The sequence below is a fragment of the Vigna umbellata genome, chromosome 2, assembly GCF_029865625.1.
Source record: "Vigna umbellata cultivar VRB3 chromosome 2, Vumbellata_1.0, whole genome shotgun sequence".
In the NCBI taxonomy this organism is placed as follows: Eukaryota; Viridiplantae; Streptophyta; class Magnoliopsida; order Fabales; family Fabaceae; genus Vigna; species Vigna umbellata.
Window position 1 is genome coordinate 43354578 of NC_142166.1, and position 21822 is coordinate 43376399.

At 37.8% G+C, this 21822-nt stretch overlaps 1 protein-coding gene across 1 annotated transcript in view; it reads right to left on the reverse strand.

Annotated features, from left to right (window-relative positions):
* The window catches only part of LOC124835702 (binding protein), a 58680-nt gene that overhangs the window by 7721 nt on the left and 29137 nt on the right, over positions 1-21822 (reverse strand). The window contains 13 exon segments of the mRNA XM_088106943.1: positions 5954-6191; positions 6288-6659; positions 6767-6892; positions 16521-16727; positions 17931-18024; positions 18129-18175; positions 18254-18706; positions 18825-19148; positions 19237-19701; positions 19817-20038; positions 20565-20778; positions 21026-21487; positions 21601-21713. Of these exon segments, the coding sequence (XP_087963069.1) occupies positions 5954-6191; positions 6288-6659; positions 6767-6892; positions 16521-16727; positions 17931-18024; positions 18129-18175; positions 18254-18706; positions 18825-19148; positions 19237-19701; positions 19817-20038; positions 20565-20778; positions 21026-21487; positions 21601-21713 (3337 nt within the window).

Below are 21822 nucleotides of genomic sequence, written 5' to 3' on the forward strand. Positions count from 1 at the left end.
TTGGCGCTTCTGTGTGGATTACAGAGCTCTGAACAAGGCCACTGTATCGGACAGATTTCCTATTCCGGTAATAGAGGAACTGCTGGACGAATTAAGAGGGGCCAAGTACTTCTCAAAGATCGATTTGAAATCTGGGTACCACCAGATCAGGATGGAGGAAGAGGATGTAGCCAAGACCGCTTTCCGCACCCACCTGGGACATTTCGAGTTTCTCGTAATGCCGTTCGGACTTACGAATGCGCCGGCCACTTTTCAGAGTACAATGAACCAGGTGTTACAACCGTATCTTAGGAAATGGGTGCTGGTGTTTTTCGACGATATTCTCGTCTATAGTCCAAACTGGATGGATCATTTAAAGCAGCTGGGTATGGTGCTGCAGCTGCTGGAACGAAATGGGTGGGTGGCCAACCGGAAAAAGTGTGATTTTGGAAGAAGGAAGATATGTTACTTGGGCCATCAAATTTCCGAACAAGGGGTGGAAATGGACGGTGATAAAATTAGAGCGGTGGTTGAATGGGAAGAACCTAGAAACTTAAAAGCGTTGAGAGGGTTCCTGGGGCTCACCGGTTACTATCGGAGGTTCGTAGCGGGCTATGGTAAAATAGCAAAACCATTGACAGAGTTACTCAAAAAGGGAAGATTCACGTGGAATGAGCAGGCGAAGCAAGCTATGGATGCTTTAAAGGCAGCTATCACGTCGGGGCCTGTGTTGGAATTACCTGATTTCAACCAGGAGTTCCATATTGAATGTGATGCCTCAGGAGGAGGAATAGGAGCAGTGCTGACCCAAAACCAGAGGCCCATCGCCTTCTACAGTAAGGCTTTGTCGGAGAACACCTTAAGTAAATCGGTCTACGAGAAGGAGTTAATGGCTTTGGTGTTAGCCATCCAACACTGGAGACCGTACTTGGTGGGAAGAAAATTCACGGTGCACACAGACCAGCGTAGCTTGAAATATTTGTTGGAGCAGAGAATAACTACCCAGAATCAACAAAACTGGTTAGCGAAGTTGATGGGTTATGAATTTGAGATTCTGTATAAGAAGGGTAGTATGAACCAAGCTGCCGACGCTCTTTCGAGGAAGTATGAAGGAGAACGGGAAGAAAGGGAATTGCAAGCTATCTCTAAGCCATTTTGGCCAGACTTCCAAGAGATCTTGAAGGAGGTAGAGGAGGATTCTGAGCTACAGAAGGTGATTGTTGGTCTGACACGTGATCCCAACTCGCATGGGGCGTACACTTTAGAGAACGGAAGATTGCATTATAAAGGCCGACTGGTAATATCTGCAAACTCAACTTGGATCCCTAAGTTACTTGAGGAATTCCATGTGACAAAGACTGGGGGGCATTCGGGAGTCTACAGAACTTATAGAAGGATAGCCCAATCCTTGTATTGGGTGGGTATGAAGAAGGAGATTACAGAATTTGTGGCGAGTTGTGCAGTGTGTCAGCAGCACAAATACGTAACAGCATCACCCCAAGGCTTGTTACAGCCTTTACCAATTCCTCAGGCAGTGTGGGAGGAAATTAGCTTAGACTTCATCGTGAGACTACCTAAGTCACAAGGATATGATGCTATTATGGTGGTGGTTGACCGGCTGAGTAAATATGCTCATTTTTTGGCATTAAAGCATCCGTATTCTGCAAAGACAGTAGCTGATGTATTTGCTAAGGAGGTAATAAGGTTGCATGGGATCCCAGTGTCGGTGGTGAGTGACAGAGATCCCTTATTCTTGAGCATTTTTTGGAGGGAGCTGTTTAAAATGCAAGGGACTAAGCTCAAAATGAGCACATCTTACCATCCGGAAACGGATGGGCAAACGGAGGTTGTGAACCGCATAGTTGAAGGGTACCTGCGGTGTTTTTGTTCTGAACAGCCCAAGAGTTGGTATCCAATGTTACCCTGGGCAGAATTTTGGTACAACACAAGCTACCAAGGGGCAGCAAGATGCACGCCATTTGAGACCGTATATGGAAGGCCCCCTCCCTCTTTCAGTCGGTTTATTCCAGGAGAAACACAGGTTGAAGCTGTAGCACAAGATCTCATGACGCGAGATGAGGCCCTGAAGCAGTTGAAATATCATTTAAGCCGTGCACAGGATTTGATGACACACCAAGCTAATAAAAAGAGAAGAGAAGTGGATATAAAGGTGGGGGATTGGGTATATCTGAAAATAAGGCCCCATAGACAGTCTTCCATGCCGGTGCGACTACATCCCAAGTTGTCAGCTAGATATTTTGGACCTTTCAAAGTATTACAACAGGTGGGCAATGTGGCTTTCAGGCTGGAGCTTCCCGAGGCAGCGCGAATTCACTCGGTGTTCCATGCTTCTCAATTAAAAAAAGCGGTGGGAGATCAAATAGTGGAAAAAGGTTTACCCGAGGAGTTGCAGGCAGCAGGACCTGCTTTTTGGCCAACAAAGGTCCTGGAGCGCAGACAAATACAGCAGGGAGATGAGGTGTGTCAACAGGTGCTGGTAGAGTGGCAGACCGGGGGTGTAGAAGGGGCGACATGGGAAGATTTAGCAACAATAAAGGACCAATTTCCAGAGTTCAACCTTGAGGACAAGGTTGAAAATGGAGGGGAGGGTAATGATAGGAAGTTGAGAGTGTATGCAAGGAGGAGGAGAGGTTAGTTAACTGTTAGTTAACAGTTAGAGGGAGTTAGTTGCCTAACTGTGTTAACAGTTAGGAAGAGCGGGAATATACTTTTGTATAAATTGTTGAGATGGGGAGAGGAGAGGGACTTTTGGCAATTGAAGTGTATAAACAGACGGTTAGTCTTGTTGGGGGAGATTAGGCTCTCAGATTACTTCATTCTTGTATTCTTTCTTGGAGATCAATAAAGTCAGAGGTTATACAGAACTTGTGCTCTGTTGCGTGTGTTAGTTGGGTGAGAGATAAGGTTTCTTTATCAGAAACCTATCAGCAGGTGATGCCTTACCCCATCCTGATCAGTGTCAAACCACACTTGATGAAATATGTACTCTTTAGAATAATGCAATTTAGGAACTTGTTCCTTTACCTTCTAAGAAATCTATTGTTGGTTGTAGGTGGATTTTTGCTATCAAAGTTCGCCTAGTGACCAAAGGTTATACATAAAGTTTTGGGTTTGACTATGGTGACGCTTTTTCTCCAGTTGCAAAGATGGCCTCTGTTCGCTTAATCATAGTCATGGGTGCTTTTCGACTTTGGTCTCTTTATCAACTGAATGTAGAAAGTGTTTTTCTTAATGGTGATTAGCAAGAAGAAATTTATATGAAGGAACCTCCAAATTTTGTTGTTCAGGATGAGTCTTCTAGTGTATATTGTCTCTACACATCATTATATAGCCTCAAGAAGTTTCCTAGGGCTTGGTTTGGCAAATTTGATATGACTCGCATTGAGGCAGATCGTTTAGTATTTTATCATTGTTAGATATAGTGGGCTTAGGCCCATCTCTTTGTATTTTCTTATCTATAAATGCATAACCTTATGTGATCTATACACATTAGGGATTCGACCTATGCCATTCTCTCTTTTATTTTAATAATAGTCACTCGAGTTCTCATTGTATCAATCTAGTAATATATGATGATGATATTGTACTTATAGGCACCATGACATCTCACAGATAAAGCAACACCTTTGTCACCACTTTCAAACCAAACAACTCGGCAAACTCAAATATTTCTTAGGGTTAGGGTAGCACATCCAGCAATGGAATTGTTATTTCTCAAAGGAAGTATCCATTGGATATTTTGGAGGAAACCAGGGGAGCCAATTGAACCATCTTACAATTACTTGTCCTAACATTTTCTTTGTAGTAAGTGTCGCGAGTCAATTTGTTAATTCTCTAAGTGCAAATCATTGGGATGTTGTCATTATATTAAAGTACATTAAAGGTTCTCCTAGACAAAGTTTGTTATATGGACACAACAATCATAATAAAGTTATATGTTATTTAGATGATAATTGGGCAAGCTCTCCTTTAGATAGGAGATTCACTTCTGCAGTGGCAGATCTTCAAAAAATATTGAGATTGATGGCCATTGTATTCAAGAGAAGATTGTACCTAGAGAAATCAAGATTTTGTTAATTCTAATTGTTAGAAGTCCCACATCGACTAGAAATAAAGCCAATTCATAGTTTATAATTGGGTGCAAACCTCACCCTACAAGCCGGTTTTGTGGGGTTGAGTTAAGCTTAAAGTTCACTTCTAATATGGTATCAGAGCCATGGTTAGAGCCTATCCTAGCGAGTTCTGGGCATTCTATTCTTCTATTCCACCCGTTATCGGGCCGTTATTGGACCACCTAATTTCTACTATCACGCACGAGATGTCTATACCTCGGTGTGAAGGGGGTGTGTTAGAAGTCCCACATCGACTAGAAATAAGGCCAATTCATAGTTTATAATTGGGTGCAAACCTCACCCTACAAGCCGATTTTGTGGGGTTGAGTTAAGCTTAAAGTTCACTTCTAATACTAATGATCAACTGGTAGATGTTTTTACTAAATCATTACGAGAACCTAGAATTGATTATGTTTGTAACAAGCTTGGTACATACGATTTATATGTACCAACTTGAGGGAAGTGTTAGATGCAATGGGCTTAGGCCAATCTCTTTGTATTTTCTTATTTATAACAGCATAACCCCATGTGCTCTATACACATGAGGGATTCAGCCTATGCCTCTCTCTCTCTCATTCTAACAAGGTACTAAAAGAATTACTAGAGTGTGCCACCAAAGCAGTGTTGCTAGTAAATTGGCAAGTAGGTAGATCAACTAGTAGTGTAGAAGTTTGAGCAATATTAGGTGAACAAGAGGGTTTCCCATGCAGCTTCCAACACTTATGAATTGTCTATCCAGTGTGGTAACAATGTTTTTTGGATGATTTTCAGAATTACCCGTGCGAAGTTTCCATAATTATTACTCAGTGATGCAAAGGTAGTATTGTCCTCTGCAGGTGAAGTATGTGTCTCTGTGTTTATTTCCTGAGAATACGGAGGAGTGTGGAAGTTGTAGAAGGGTTCACTGGTGATCCCAAAATCTGACACAGGTAGCAACATACTCCCAAGTGCTTCTAGTTGGGTTGTTTTGGTCAAAATTTCACAGGGAGGACATCAATAAAAATCACTGCAACATTATAATCAAAAGAGGAACCTTCACAGTCTATGAAAAATCAAGCCAAAAGGTCTAGAGAGGGTCACCGAAAGGGTTGGCAACTTAGCTATCCTGTACGATAGGTCTCCTCCCCAGAAAAGGGTACACATGTTCATCTGGTGTGCAAGTGAGAAACACTTACCATTGAGAGACAATGCATGAGAATGCACGTGGAGATGATTAAAAGTGGGATTACAAGTTTTGAAACTTAAAACTGCAGTATTTTCCAGAGGATGCTAACTCAGGTTGCGGAGGCATAGCCTTTAAAAGAGGTCAGCAATAGGGAAACGGGACATATAGTAGTTGTGAGTTGTACTGTTCATCTGATAATTTCTTGATAGAAAGGATCCAAAAACCAAATCCTAAATTAGTGATACCATATCGAAAGAATTTATCTCAATGTTGTGCATTGCATGTCCACGCATACATGTTATATATAATGACATATTAGAGTACAATATAATCTGTCAAAATTCCTTCTTATGTATAATTGCATGTTAGAATACAATAGAAATCAGTAAAAAATACACAAGAATAAATCAAATCCCTTAATTGTAGAGACTGATCTCTGATTTCTAGCAATATCGATTTCCATAGTTCACAAGTAATCAATGCGCCACGTAATAAATACAGTATTAGATATTTTCACATAGTACAACAATGATCATAATGACTATGCAAGTATGGCTCTAGGAAAAAATCTATATATCACCTCATCGAGTATGGAAGATAACAAAAGGTAACTGGATTAAGGAATGCATGCCACTCTTCAGCATATTAGGAATCCTATCCGAACCATTATACATACCTGCAACGCAGCTCACCACATCCTTGTGCTGTCGGATACTCTGTACCAATCTGCCATCACTTAAGGATATAACCTGAAAACTGTTTTCCCAATTACCACATGATATTAAGAAATTCTCAGAGGGTGTCTGCATTGTTGCAAAACATTGAGCTCCAAGTTCAACGTTTTCAGGCACAGGAATCCCAATTTTGCGAGGAGAAAGAATGTCAGATCCGCCAACTCCAAAGAATGGATCCTGCTGAAAATTAGAGATTGTTTCATTACTCTTGAAACCAAACATAAATTTAATAAAAAAGTCCTACTTTTTTAAGTTTCTAATGACACCAAGCCTAACCTGGGAACCAGAAAATGTAAAATTTCCACCAGACTGCAGCTGAGTTGTCAACCACATCTTAACAGACAAGTTGAGACCCTCGTTTACTATGACAATATTTGTATCCATCAGACTAACATACAGTAAAGCAGATGGACATTGACTTGCATTACATACAATGGAAGTCAAACTGATAGAATCAGGAGCAAAGTACAGAGGATGCGCAATTGGAATAGGTGGCCCTCTTCTTGGGTGCTTCTTGCGAAATATCTGGATTGGAGTCTGACCAAAGTTGGCTATCTGGTCTTCAATAGCTGCTCTTTGCAAATCATCTTCCATTGTTTCAAGATCAACAGCACCTTCATAAGTCAAATAGTAGAAGATGTTCGCTGCCTATAATCCAATGTTAAAATTTTAACAACCCAACTAAACAGAATAATTTAGTTTTTCCAATTTTAATTTACTTCTGATTGCCATAAAATTTGTTTATCATGATATACCTCTACTGCAGGTTTTCCACGTTGCTTGTAACCAAATACCAAATCTATCCAGTGGTGAAGATTTGAGCTAACATACTCACTTTCAAGGGCCTCCCGATTTCTCCTAATGAATTCTTCAGGTGAACCCTGTGCAAATAATTTATAAATATTTGGCTTGTATTGTTCTGTTTGATGTAAATATTTCAGAATTAAAAAGATATAATAGTAACAGAAACATGCATTAAAGAGGGTTAATAATAGCTTCATCTTCCAGTGCAAGAAGAGAACAAAAGAAAAAAAGATTTAAACATCTAATATACTAGCACGTAGATATATAATATTGTATGTCCAAATCTAGCACTTAACTAAATACCATATATCCAAATCTGTCCCCAAGAAATGATTAGTTAGCAAATTGACAACTCCAGTGCGGTGAACCTATTAGCAATTTAATACTATGGGAAATACTTTGTAATGACAGAACTTTCAGAAATGATAGTAAAAAAGAAGTAACATGTTTACAGAACCAAACAGTATATTTTAATTATTGTTGTTGTCATTATGATCACTTTATTTTACATGTTTTGAGTTGAACATGTTCTAATGACAATTTTAGATTGAAAGGCACAGCTCAATCTGATAAGGCACATTTTTCAAGACACTGCACAAAATTCAACACAAACGCTGCTGGTTTTCATGAAAATTACAACGCATGCAATCAACTCAGAAGCAGTAAAAAGCCTATGCTTAATAAAAGAAGTAAAAAATGACACTGGGGAAAAGTGGTGAAACAATTTGACACCTGGCTTCTATCTGGATGATATCATTACACTATTTGATTGATTACTGTGGAAAATATGATGTACATTCGGATTTGGGAAAAATAGAAAAAAGGTATAAATAGAAGACAAGGGAATAAATCTGTTCATTAATCTATCACAGAAAATCAGGGAAATAATTATCCCTCTAAATGCTCTAACTAAATAAGGAAATATAAACTAACCTTATTTAACATTAAATCCTATGATAGGCTGTACAAATTAGAATTGAGTGATTCTGATTGATAACGCTCATCTCAAACACTCCCCCTCAATCTGGGTGGTAGATGTCTATCATTCCGAGATTGGATTTGTTGAAATAAAAGAGAAAAAGGCATAGGCAGAAATATGGAGCACATATGATTGTATATTTATAAATAGATGTTAGAAGTCACACATCGGTTAAAGACAAGACCAATTTAGAGTATATATGTGGAGACAACCCTTATCTTACAAGTTGATTTTGTAAGATTAAGTTAGGCTTAAAGTTCACATCTAAACATCGTATCAGAACCATGAGTTTGAACCTATTTTAACGAAATTTGTTGTTTGTTGGGTCTATTATCCCACCCCTATCGAGCCACTATTAGACCACTTATTAATGTCTAGTACCACACTCAATATGTATATACCTCAACGTGAGAGAATATGATGGAAGTCTCACATTTCCAATTTAGAATATATATATATATATATATATGTGTGTGTGTGTGTGTGTGTGGTGGGGGGGCAGGGGGAGGGTGAATGCAAACTTCACCTTACAAGCCGATTTTGTAAGATTGAGTTAGACTTAAAGTCCACTTTTAAACAATAGAAATATACAAAAAGATCGGCCTATCGTTACATCTAACAACTTTAATAACAAAAATATGATAAGCCGAATAAGGAACATCCAACAATCCCCTTCAAGTTGGTGCATATAAGTCGTATGTACCAAGTTTATTACAAATATAACCAATTCTAGGTCCCCATAATGATTTAGTAAACACATATGTTAGTTCATCACTAGAATTAACAAACTGAGTCTTGATTTCTCATATACAATCTTTTCTCAAATAAAATGATAACTAATTTCAATATGTTTGGTTCTTTCATTAAAGACAAGATTTGAGCTTATATGAAGAGTAGTTTGATTGTTTCATATAAGTGTCATTTGAGTGATCTCTCCAAATTGCAATTCTTTAATTGTTTAAGTCTGTTAGAATAATTACTAAGTCTACTTGTTAGTGTAGTCAGTAGGACTAAAATAGGGGGTAGTGTGTTGGGTTATCTCTAATAATTGTACCTAGCAATCTAGGACAGTGACTTGACCTTCTATCTCTCTATTGTATCAACTCTTTATCTATATAAATAACAGAACATGAGAGGTGTCTTTCAAGCCCTCAAGAACATATTTTTATCTCAAGTAAGTCAAATAAGCTCACAAGTAGTTGAGGTCATAACTCTATGTTCTACTTTCACACTAGATCTTGCTACAACATTTTGTTTCTTGCTCTTCTAAGAGATCAAATTATAACTAAAGAAGACATCATATTTGGAAATGGATCACCTATTATAAGGAGAGTTTGCCTAATCAATATCTGAATAACAAAGCTTCTAGAAAAAAATAGCATCAGTGGGTTCACCGGGAGACAAGGATTAACCCTAACTCTCATACCATGTTGAAATAAAAGAGATGAATCCCTATTGTATATGGAGCACATAGGGTTATATATTTATAAATAGGAAGATATAAAGAGATGGGCCTAAGCCTGTTACATTTAATAGCTTTAATACCAAAAATATGATAAACTGAATGAGGAATATCTAACATGATCTAATGTTCTCATGTGTTCCTTGCAAGATCCTTTGCTTGGATGTTTGTTGTTTGTTGTTTGTTGCAAAATGGAACATGGTCAATTTTACCTTTAATAAAGTGGTGGTCAATCTCCACTTGCTTTATCCTATCATGGTGGACTAGCTTCTTTGCAATGCTTACAACAACTTTGTTGTAACATAATATCCTCAATGTAATTGGAAGGAATTCTGATTTTATCCAGCATCCACTTAAGCCAGATTCCTGCACAAATACCTTGAGCCATAAATCTGAATTCAGCTTTTGCACCACTCCTAGCCAACATAGACTATTTCTTGTTTCTCCAAGCACCATGGTTCCCCACACACAAAGGAGCAATAATGTGAAGTTGATTTCCTGGCAGAGGGGCATCCTGCCCATTCTGAGTCAGTATAGACTTTAATGCCTTTATTTGAGTTCTTCTTGACGTAGAGCCCTTGACCTGGTGTACCTTGAGGTACTAGAGGATTTTGTTCGCCGTGTTCCTGTGGGCCTCAGGTAGGTTAGATTTTGTTAGGAGTCCCACGTCGACTAGAGATAAGGCCAATTTAAAGTATATAAGTGGGTGCAAACTTCACCTTACAAGCCGGTTTTGTGGGGTTGAGTTAGGCTTAAAATCCACTTCTTAATATGGTATCAGAGCGAGGTTAGAGCCTATCCTAGCAATATTTGCTGTGTTGGGCATATTGTTCCACTCGCTATCAGCCGCTATCGAACCACCCATTAATGTCTAGTCTCGCGCTCGAGATGTATATACCTCGACGTGAGGAGGGTGTGTTGGAAGTCCCACATCGACTAGAGATAAGGTCAATTTAGAGTATATAATTGGGTGCAAACCTCACCTTACAAGCCGGTTTTGTGGGGTTGAGTTAAGCTTAAAGTCCACTTCTTAACAGATTTATAGCGACTAGCCAAGCTCATACCAAACCCAATCTCAGGCCTAGTGTGAGTTTGGAAGATTAGCTTCCCAACTAGGCTTTGATATCTATCTTTACCAGCTGGTGGACTTTCTTCTTCACCTCTCTTTTCCTTTCTTTGATATTTGCTCGAACAAAGTATTTGCTACCTAGCACCTAGGCTTGTTGGTTCCTTGAAGTAAGTCCATTGCGTATTTTCTTTGTGATATATAAATATCATTCTTTATTCGAGCAAATATCAATCCTTAGAAAATATTTAAACTGAACCAAGTCCTTCACTTCAAATTCCTTGGCCAAAAGTCCCTTCAGATGCTTGATTTGATCATAATCGTACCCTGTGATAACTATATCATAAACATAAATAGTGAAAAAGCTACCTACCATTCCATGGAGTGTTTGACAGTGTGATTTAATTAGCATTGGTTGTTGAAAATAGTTAAATATAATATAGGATTAATTCCCTTATGTAGAATATACACATAGGGTAATGTAGTTATGATAAAGAATCATACAAAAAATATGGGATAAGCCCAAATACAAATGATATTATAACTAAAATATTCTAATGATACCATAATAGTACCAAACACTCTCCTTGAAGCAATTGCATATATATCATATGTACCAAGTTTGTTACAAATATCATCAATTTTAGGTCTGTAGAATTAGTAAAAATATATACTAATTAATCATTTGAGTTAACAAACTCAATCTTGATGTCTCCAGATATAATCTTTTCTTGAGTAAATGACAATCAATATCAATGTGTTTGGTTGTCTTTTCATGAAAGGCGAGATAACAGTTAGTATGAAGGGCAATCTGATTTCATATATAAGGGTCATTTGGGTAACATCTCTAGATTTCAATTCTTTAAGCCAAATAAGTTCACAAAGGACTGAGGCCATTAGATCTTGCCACAACATTTTGTTTCATGCTCTTCAAAGAGATCAAGTTATTATCACCAATGGAGGCAAATCTAAAAGTGGATCTTATATTAGAAGGAGACTATGCCCAATTAGCATTTGAATAACAGGATACTTTAATATGGTTATTGTGACCATATAACAAACCTTGCCCAATAGATCTTTTAATATACTTTAATATAGAGATAATTGTGTTCCAATGATTTGCACATGAGGAATTAATCTCATCACACTCGCTGCAAAGAAAATGTTAGGATGAGTAACAATATGATAGTTCAATTTAAAAACTAAACTTTTGTATATCTCATTATTTGAGAAAGGCTACCCCTAATTAAGTATGTGTTTGGTATTGGAAATAGGTGTGTCAAAAGATTGAGTTCAAGGTGGTCACTACCTATAAGAACAATGTCATTAACATATACTATCAAATACACACATCCAACGCTTGAGTGAAGGTAAAACACTAAATGATCTGCCTCTTCGAGTCATACACATTGTTGAACCACACTGCTAAATTTGCCAAACCAAGCCCTAGGAGATTGTTTCAAGCCATATAAAGATTTGCAAAGATGATGACATACAAATCCAAAATACTCCCTTGAACAACAAATCCAGGAGGTTGCTACATATAAATTTCTTACTGTAAATCTCCATTGAGAAAAACATTTTTGACATCAAGTTGATAAATAGACCATTGTTGAAGAGCAGTCATGACCATAAATAAACGAACAAAAGTCATCTTTGCCATTGGAGAAAAAGTATCTTCATAATCCAATCCAAAAACTTATGTGTAGTCTTTGCCTACAAGTTGAGCTTTGAGACAATCAATAGTACCATCAGAACCAACTTTGATAGCAAAAACCTACCTGGAAGCAACAACAGATTTCCCGAACGGTAATGGGACAGCTCTTAAGTTCCACTATTCTAAAGAACACATAGTTTATCTAGCATGGCCTAACGCCAACCAGGATGGGCTAAGGCATCCTTGACAGATTTAGGAATTGACATAGAAGAAATAGACGAAAAGCATGTATAAAAAGGTGAAGACATTTTATGGTAACTCAAAGTAATATAACCTGGTGAGGGATTACGAGTAGAACATATACCTTTACGAAGGGTATTGAATATAGTGAAAAACTATATTTGGATTAATCTCCCTTGTGTAAAATACACACATAGGGTTCTCTATTTATAATAAAAGAAATATGGGCTAAGCCCAAAATACAAAAGAGAAATAATAACAAACTAACTAAAAGATAAAAGATATAATATATCTAACACTCCCCCTCAAGCTGGAGCATACAAATTGTATGAACTAAGCTTGGAATAGATGAACTCAGTGTTGAACTAGATGATTTGTCTTCAAGAGTGTGAGGCAAACATAGATGGACTAACAGCAGCTTGTGAAACTTCAACTTCAAAAGTGGATGAAGAAGAGCAGTGGTGGACAATGACAAACTACAAGGACTGATTCCCAATCAATGATGGATGAGTGACGGGATCAACAGTGGTAGCTGAAAGTTAAGAGCTACAAAACTGCAGGGACTACACTAAATCCTCATCAATGATGGATGGGTGATGGGATCAACAGTAGTAGCTGAAATCTACAAAACTGCAGGGACTACACCCATATATATGTGACTTGTAGTGTTGTCTTGGAACCATACTCCCCCTCACTGTAGGGACTAAATTGCCATTACTGACTGATGGGGCCTGCAGGGACTAAATTGCCATCACTGACTGATGGGGCCTGCAGGGACTAAATTGCCTTCACTGATTGATGGGGCCTGTAGTGGCTGGAAGCGACAAAACTACAGGGACTGCCATCACTAACTGACGAGGTGATGGGGGCCTACAGTGGTTGGAAGCATACGGCGCCTGGACAGCGGCAAACGGCGCGGACAGCGGCAAACGGCGCGACAGCGGCAAACGGCGCGACAGCGGCAAACGGCGCGACAGCAGCAAACGGCGCGACAGCGGCAAACGGCGCGACAGCGGCAAACGGCGCGACAGGGCAAACGGCGCGACAGGGCAAACGGCGCGACAACGGCAAACGGCGCGACAACGGCAAACGGCGCGACAGCGGCAAACGGCGCGACAGCGGCAAACGGCGCGACAGCGGCAAACGGCGCGACAACGGCAAACGGCGCGACAGCGGCAAACGGCGCGACAGCGGCAAACGGCGCGGAGCTGAGAAGTGGCTCTTGAAACCGGCGTGGTTGGCCGTCGCTCGAAGAGACGGTCTAGATCCGAAGGTCACCTGTCGAAACTGTGATGGTGGCCGGCGGTGGCGACGGCGACAACAGCGGCGACGACGGTGGCCGGCCGCGGACAGAGGTTGGAAGCGGACAGTGGCTGGCGATGGTCGACAATAGAGGCGACTGGCTGCACTGATATTGACTGTGGCACAAATTTAAGAAGAAGAGAAAGGGCTGCCCACTGAAATTTTAGGGCTGCCGGCTGAAATTTTAGGGGCTGCCGGCGGCCATGGCGGCTGGCCGCCGGCAGACAGCAGAGACCCCGGAAGAAGATCAGAGAACCTGCTCTGATACCATATTGAATATAGTGAAAAACTATATTTGGATTAATCTCCCTTGTGTAAAATACACACATAGGGTTCTCTATTTATAATAAAAGAAATATGGGCTAAGCCCAAAATACAAAAGAGAAATAATAACAAACTAACTAAAAGATAAAAGATATAATATATCTAACAAAGGGCAATGGGAAAGTTAGACTCAGTTGTCAGAGTCAGAGGAGACGAAATAGTTGGCACTTGAAGTGAGTCACTTGGTGGTTATTGAAGACATGTCTTTGACTATAAACCTGAAATGGAGGTGGAAGAGGAGAATCAGATGGTGGACTAAACACAACTAGAGGATCATAGATAGTAGGAATATTAACTGTAGTGGATGGAGACACAACAGAAGAAGGACCCTCATTGAAGGTGACATCTACGGAAATAAAATAATTTATATCCTTTTTGTGATCGAGTAAATCCTAAGAAAACACATTTGTGTGATCTAATAGATAACTTATCAAGACCAGGACTAAAATTATGAAAAAAACATGTAGACCCAAAAACTTTAATAGGTAAGGGATGTAGACCCAAAAACATTGTGTTGATAAATGAAACAACACAATCAAGAGAATGGGTTAGAGAACTAATGGATAATAAATTAAAGGGGAGACCCAAGGACATAAAGAACATTATCAATGGTTAAAGATGGAAAAATATTAATAGTACCATCACCATGAGATATGACCCTAGACCTATCAACCATTGTAACTGTAGGTAAATTATCCGAAGAGAATACAGAAGAAATCAAATATTTGTTATCGGTAATGTGATTTGTGGCACATGAGTCAAGAACTCAAGGTCCAAGAGAAGAAGGTTGAGTTAGGCCAACAAAAGATATACATGTGCGTGCAGCAAAAGTAGTGGAACTAGAGTTCTGACAATCCTTATACCATTTGAGAAATTCCTTGGAAAGAGCAAGTTGGTTTGCGCTATCAGAAGAAGCAACGAAAGAAGCCATGTAGAGAGAAAAACCCTAAAAAAACAAGGTTCTCCAATCAAGGCAACAAGCACAGATCCTGAAAGATATACTTGTGCATGCAACAAAAGGAGTGGAACTAGAGTTTTGAGGATCCTATACCATTTAAGAAATTCATTGAAAAGAGCAAGTTGGCCTGCACTATCAGAAGAAGCAACGGAAGACAGAAGAAGCCATGTAAAGAGAAAAACCCTAAAAAAACAAGGTTCTCCGAAGCAACAAGCATAGATCCTGAAAGAGGAGAAAGAGGCGACTTCAGCACAGTTGATCGCTGCCCAGATTATATGATCTTATCCAGGAAAGAGTACATTCGATTTTGCAAAGAATGTGGAAATAAGACAGAGATGAAGATGTCACAATCTAGTAGATTCATGAGTCAATAAAGATTCACCACAAAATTCTCAGTCTTTGATAAGAACATGTGTTCTATAACAAGAACCAAGAAAATTCTCTCTCAATGAATTCAAAATTCAAATGTTAAATATAGTAAAGTAAGGTATAGGATTAATCTTCCTTGCATAGTAAAACACCATAGGGTAATATATTTATAATGAAGAATGATACAAGTATATTTGGCAACCAAACATAAATATAGTAAATAGAAGATATTGTTAAAAACAATATCATCAATATCTACCAATATCAAACAATAGCAAAAGTTTGTGTTTCCCTAATTAACATAAAACACAATATATCTAACAATTATCTAAGACCAATGATGGCATATGATTAATAAGATAACATACACTAAGAACAACATCACCCAAAAAACGCTAAGCAACCTCACCATGGATTAAAATTGTACAAGTTGTTTCAACAAGATATCTATTCCTGCCTTCGGTCAACCCAATTTATTGAGGTGTATAAGCACAAAGTTTGGTTAAGAATGTCATGAGAAACAATAATTGAAGGATTCTTTGTTGAAGAAGTTCTTGTTGATTAATTGTAAAGTGCTTTATGCAAAGGTAAGCTTTAAAAGGATGTCATATCTTTCTTTTTTTTTACTTTTTTGGGTGGTTAGAATTTCTATAATCTTTGAAAGTATGAATTCCAAATCTCTCTTCTATCACTTGTATATAATAAATTTGGCTGATAAATAAAAAAACTTGTATATAATTTTTATAGCAAATTTGAACAGGATTATTCATCTCAAATCTTTTTGGTGCAAGCTTCCAGTATGTGCTGAAGCTGTTTAAAATTTCATTTGTAGGGTTAGGGTTCAGGGAATAAGTGGAATTTTTGCTAATATTGATAATCTAAACCAAAACAAATAATACTGATCACCTTTCAGGTTTTTGAATTCAAAATATAAAATCCAATAAACCTTGATGAGGAAACACGACGGAGGTAGTTGGGAGAGGGGAGTCATCACAAATAGACATTGTATAATTCTCATCATACCATGTATAATAAACATGTTTCAATCTCAGGTAAGATGGTTATATAAAAGATACATATCAATAATTACATTAGGTCCATTTGCTGTGCTTATCAGAAAAGTGACTGTAAAGGCTGAAGAAAAATGCATAAAACTGCCTGGAATTGCTTCAAAAAAGCAGTTTTCTTTTTAATTTTTTATGCTTCTTTTTAATTAAATTTTCCCAAACATGAAAAAATTGCTAATAAGTGATTATTTTATTAAAATAAAGTACTTTTTTCTTTAAAAAGGTTAGCACAAACAGACCTACTGTTTGGCCATTTAGTTAGTTTTACAAAATTTATGTACCTTAGCCCAGGGAGGCAGCCCAACATCCAGAATAGGTTCACCATCCTGTTTAACTCCGAAATGATAAGAGTTTGAATTGACAAGAAACTCTGGCATGTAAAAGAATTCAGGTATTAACTCCTTCACATCACTAGTATTTGTAAGGCAATTTCTGTAGGTGCTCTCAACGCTTTGAAAAAGACGGTCAGCGTGATCAAATTTACCACCCTGACAACAATGATCACGCATAAGAAAAATTAATCATGATATGCAGCAAATATAGAAAAATGAAAAGAAAGCCAATACAAAGCAATTGACAAAACAGGCAGAAGGAAAAGAATGTAGCCATTGTCTGTCATAATTAAGCACCATGAAAACAAAAGATTCATACTAAAAGGGCATACGCAAGTCACTGTAAATAGGGGATTATTGGGATAAAAGTATCCCAAAATCTCCATTGTAATTGGAAAAAGATATTCCTAGAATCTTCACATTCATTCCATCATATTTTATTTCCCTTTTTAAGAGAATGTGATTGTTACAAATAGAGGAATTGAAAATGTAATTAGCATTATCGTTATTACTAATATATTTCTTTATTCCCTCTCATTATTCAAGTTGATTCCAAAGCTCTTGATATTAAAGGCTCTATTTCGGCTGCCACTGCCGTACTCAAAGATAGTGGAGGGACAAAAAGGTGTCTCCCATACTGACGATCACAACAACAACAATTACGTCACCAATAAAAAATGTCACGCTCCACCATCATCAGCGCAGCTCATGGATAATGCTCCAACTACAAACACCCCCACCGCCACAAACAAGGTCACAGACCCTTTGAGTCCATCCCAAGTTTGCTTTTTTTTCTTCAATGGCTGAGGCAATAATCCTAATGATCTTATAAATGTGGTGGATCCCTACTGATTTGATGGCAAAAGTTATTGGAAGTGGAGCTAGTACCTTTGAAGGATTCTAACATGCCAATCAAGATCAAACTATAACAGTGGAGGATCAGGATCAAATGACACTAATTTTGAGATTTGGAATAATTAAGATTCATTTATCATGAGTTGGATGTGAAATTCCATGGTTCCCAAGATAAGCCAAAATTATATTTTATTCCTCTGTTAAAGAAGTCTAGATGACTTAAACAATACCTCGTCTTTGAAAAAGGATTTTGTTGCCTATTATGACCTTGAAAGTACAATGTTTAATACTACACAGGGTCCTTTCTCTATATCACATAATAAACTGAGTGCCAATAATTGAAGATGTGCAAATTAGAAGCCACGTGTTAAAGTTGTTGAAAGAGTAAGCCTTTTTAAATTCCTGTATGGTTTAAAGGACGACAGTACATTGATTGCAAGACATTTGTGACTATACTAAAAGTAGTAGGCAATAAAATTTAAAATAGGTTGTTAGTTGTGATACCTGCAGATTACGGTGAAGAGATGTAAAGGGCTCTAATCTAAGAAGGTAATAAAGCACAATGCCCATACTTGAGTAATGAGACCCATAGTAGAAACTGCATCAATAGACAAACACTAATACATTAGACAAAGTTATCTATCTTATATACGCAATAAAAAAAGGATCACTAAAGTTCTTAGATCAAAACAGACCAATTACCTGGGTATATCAGGATCACAAAAATTACGGTATCTATCTTCAAATACCTAAATATAAGAAGCATACAATAAGAATGATAATAATAATGATAATAGATCAAACTGACTTATATTTTAAACATTAACCTCAAATCGTTTTGTATCAAGTGCTCCAACAGGCTTTGAGAGATCTCGAAATGTAGATGACTTGTTAAAATCAAGAACCTCTGATGAGTGGTCAGCCAAGACCCAAGGAAAAACGGGATATTGGGTCAAATCATTGTAAGATCTTCCAGCAAGTGTGTTTAGAATCATTAAATACTCAAAGTTTGTTATTTCCCTCCTCCTCCAGTTTTCTCTGGCAGTTTCTGCCATTTCCTGTGCCACTCGCCGATCAACAAAACTTATAGATCCACTTTTATCCCTTCCACTTCCCTTGGGAATTGAATATTCGTTTCTTGTAGTAACTATCAAGTTTCCTATATCTTTTGCATCCTTCATGGATGCAAAGTTTAAAAACACAGGGGCAACTGAATCGCTAAAGAAAATCTCTATGGCAGTGTATCTGAGCAAATACCGCGTCCAATGAACAGCTTTTATCTAATAAGATCATAACCAGACAAAGAATCATCCAAAAGAAAAGGAAAAAATAGATAATCAATATTCAACAAGTATAATGCAATAGAACATGCAAAGAAAATGAAACCAGCAAACCAACCTTGGCAACACTCCATCTTCGATGCCGTTTAACACATCTCATAAGTTTAATAGATCCATTTCCATTTATCAGTTCTGCATGACCAACTGCTGTTCCCTTTTGGGGATCCATACCAGAAACATGCCACTTATATGATCTATGTTTTACATCAGACTTGGTGAGATCAGAATTAATTGAGGCATCGAAGTTTTTAAAAACAGATGACCCACCAGTACCCTCTACCAAAAATTGAGCAGAGAAATGTAAAACATTTTTCATCACTGCCAAATGACCAGCTAATTTTCTCTTTGGGGTCACAAGAACACAAGGAATTGAAACAAGCACCTGAAAATCGAAATTAGGCATGATATCAGCAACAGTGTTTCAGACAACCTATCAATACAAAGAGACCATATTCCTTCCTACCACATACCTCACTAACTTCTGTTTCAGGAGAAGAGGAAGTATCTTTTCGTTCTTGCACAATATCCTTTCTGTCACTGATATCTTTTGTTAAGTCTGAGGATTGGCATTCTGAATGATCACCGGGAGTCTTCTGTCCACTTATATCAGTAGTGGCGTCATTTGTGTCTGAAGTTCCCTCATCAGTTATTTTTCTTATCCCTTTCAGTAAGAGCTGCTTCATTTGGTCAGGTATAGTAACCACAAAACCATGATTACTCTCATTAACAGGAGTAGCAACCCCACTACCAGTGGCAGAAAGAGGACTACACAGATTTTCATCAAAATGATAATTTTGCCTTAGTTTTGGCCTGCGTCGCCATGTGTCTTCTATCTTATCAAGTTTCCAGTGTGTTACAACAGTATTTGGGAAAGGTTTAGCAGACCATGGACCCCTCTCATCAATTAAAGAACGAAACATGTGTATCCATTTTTCCTGTATAAAAGCAACCCTATTTTTTAACAAGCATACTGATTAAATTTAACATCTTTTATAAGAAAAAGCAGGGTTAACAAATGCGTAAATGAAAAACAATGAATATTATGCCTACAGCGACATTTTGCTGCTTTTCCTCAGAAGTCAGCTGGAATTCAGCTATTCTGCTATCATCTGAAGCAATAACAGAGTTCAAGCTGCTTTGTATATCATCTTCAAAAACTTTTTTGCAGCTAAATTCTCCCGAGGAGTTTTCATCTATTCTAGAACGAAGTTCCTGTATCTGCTGGGAGCGGTCCATATTAGATGTCTTAATATATTTAGCCTCATCATTGACCTGCAAAGTTTAAGGCATCAGATGACAACAAAATGCCTCGTGCAACAAAACATTCATTAACCATAGCCAAAGTAAATAATATATCACTCATATTTAAGATGACTTCATGGATCAATGGTATAGAATGGAAAGAAACTAATAGGTAATATAAAATTTAAAATTGATCAGTAGATTAACAAGTATGAACACATTGTATGCGTTGTTTGACCAAAGGTTTTCAAATGCATTTCAGTTCCTGGAATGACCTTAATTAGTTTATAACTGATAGTCATCAAATAAGTTGAATGCTGATAACTTAATATACGATATATTTCTTGCAAAACCAATGGGTTAATTTTGAACCCATAGCTTAGAAATGTCTTGTGCATTAACACACTTTCCAAATCATTGGAAACACAAACACATAATCAACAACATATATAAAATTCTATCAATGAATTTGACAACACCCGCTCCCCTAAAAAAAGAGAGAAAAAAGTATCAAAGAAATAGATGTAAGTATTTGACAATATATTTTCAGACATACCGCTGTCAGAACTCGATCCTTTTGTATTATATTTTGAATAGATGATGAATCTTTTGAATTGTAGCTAGGATCTGAGGCATCGTCTCGGCTAGCAAGGCTAGTAGCAAGCATTGATTTTCCAATATTGACCGTCTCCCGTATCAAATGTGATAAGAGATGGAAACGAACACCGTCATCCAATGTTCCATACTGTGTCCTAACAAAAAGCAGTGTCCTACAAACATCCAAACCAGAAGTTAATTTTTAATATCGTAACCAGAGAAATCACTTTGAGTCTGCTTTTTGTAGAATTTTGTGGCCAGAAACACCCTGCGGCATTACAATCAGCAGGAAATATATCTTGTTGAGGTCAAAATTCCCAATTGGAAAAATCTTCCTCCCATGAAAAAACACATACTTCAATTGTGTATTAGGGGTGAAAAGGCTATAAACATGATGTAAGTATTCAGTAGAAATGTTACCAGATAATAAGTTGCAGCCTGCTTTTGCTTTGCTCGTCATCAGCATTTAAAAGGCAAGGTAAAAGTGAGATAAACTGGTGAACACACCGTGATGCCCTTTCCAAAGAAGACTTACACAAATACAGAATAACAAGGCGATAAATAATTCTAGGACACCTCTCCCCTCGTAAAACCATAGCTTTATCAACACTTTTGTTAGGCTTTGCAGTCAAAGCAGTACCAATCCCTCCCGCTACAACAACTGCAGCCACTTCAGCAGCAGGAATGTTTAAGGACTCAACCAAACCACGTGCCCTTTGACCAAGAGACGGTCCAACCAATGCTGATGATTTAGCTAACATATTGCTGGATCCTTTACCATTCATCTTGCCAATAACAACCCACAATTTGTCATAAAGATTCCACCATTTTTCCTCCATTGTATCATCTTTTGGTATTGGCTGATTAGAATTCTGTGATTTACTGAAAGCGTACAGAATCCAATTGTAAAAGTACTTTACATCATGCATGAACTAAATATTCGTTTTCATTGGGCAAATAGTGCCAAGGGGAAACAAAGATCTGCATTTTCATACCTAGATGTTTGAACGTCAGCTTCTTCTATCAATACTTCCTTTAAGGCAGTACTGTACTCCTTGTGTTGTTCCATTTCCAAATCAACATGAAAATCGAAGTCACTTCCAAGAAACTGTAAAAAAAAAATAGAACTCTTCTAAAACATGTTAAATGGATTACACACATCAGTTGTACTTTGAAATCAAAGTACGATATGTTACCTCTATACTATTATACAAATG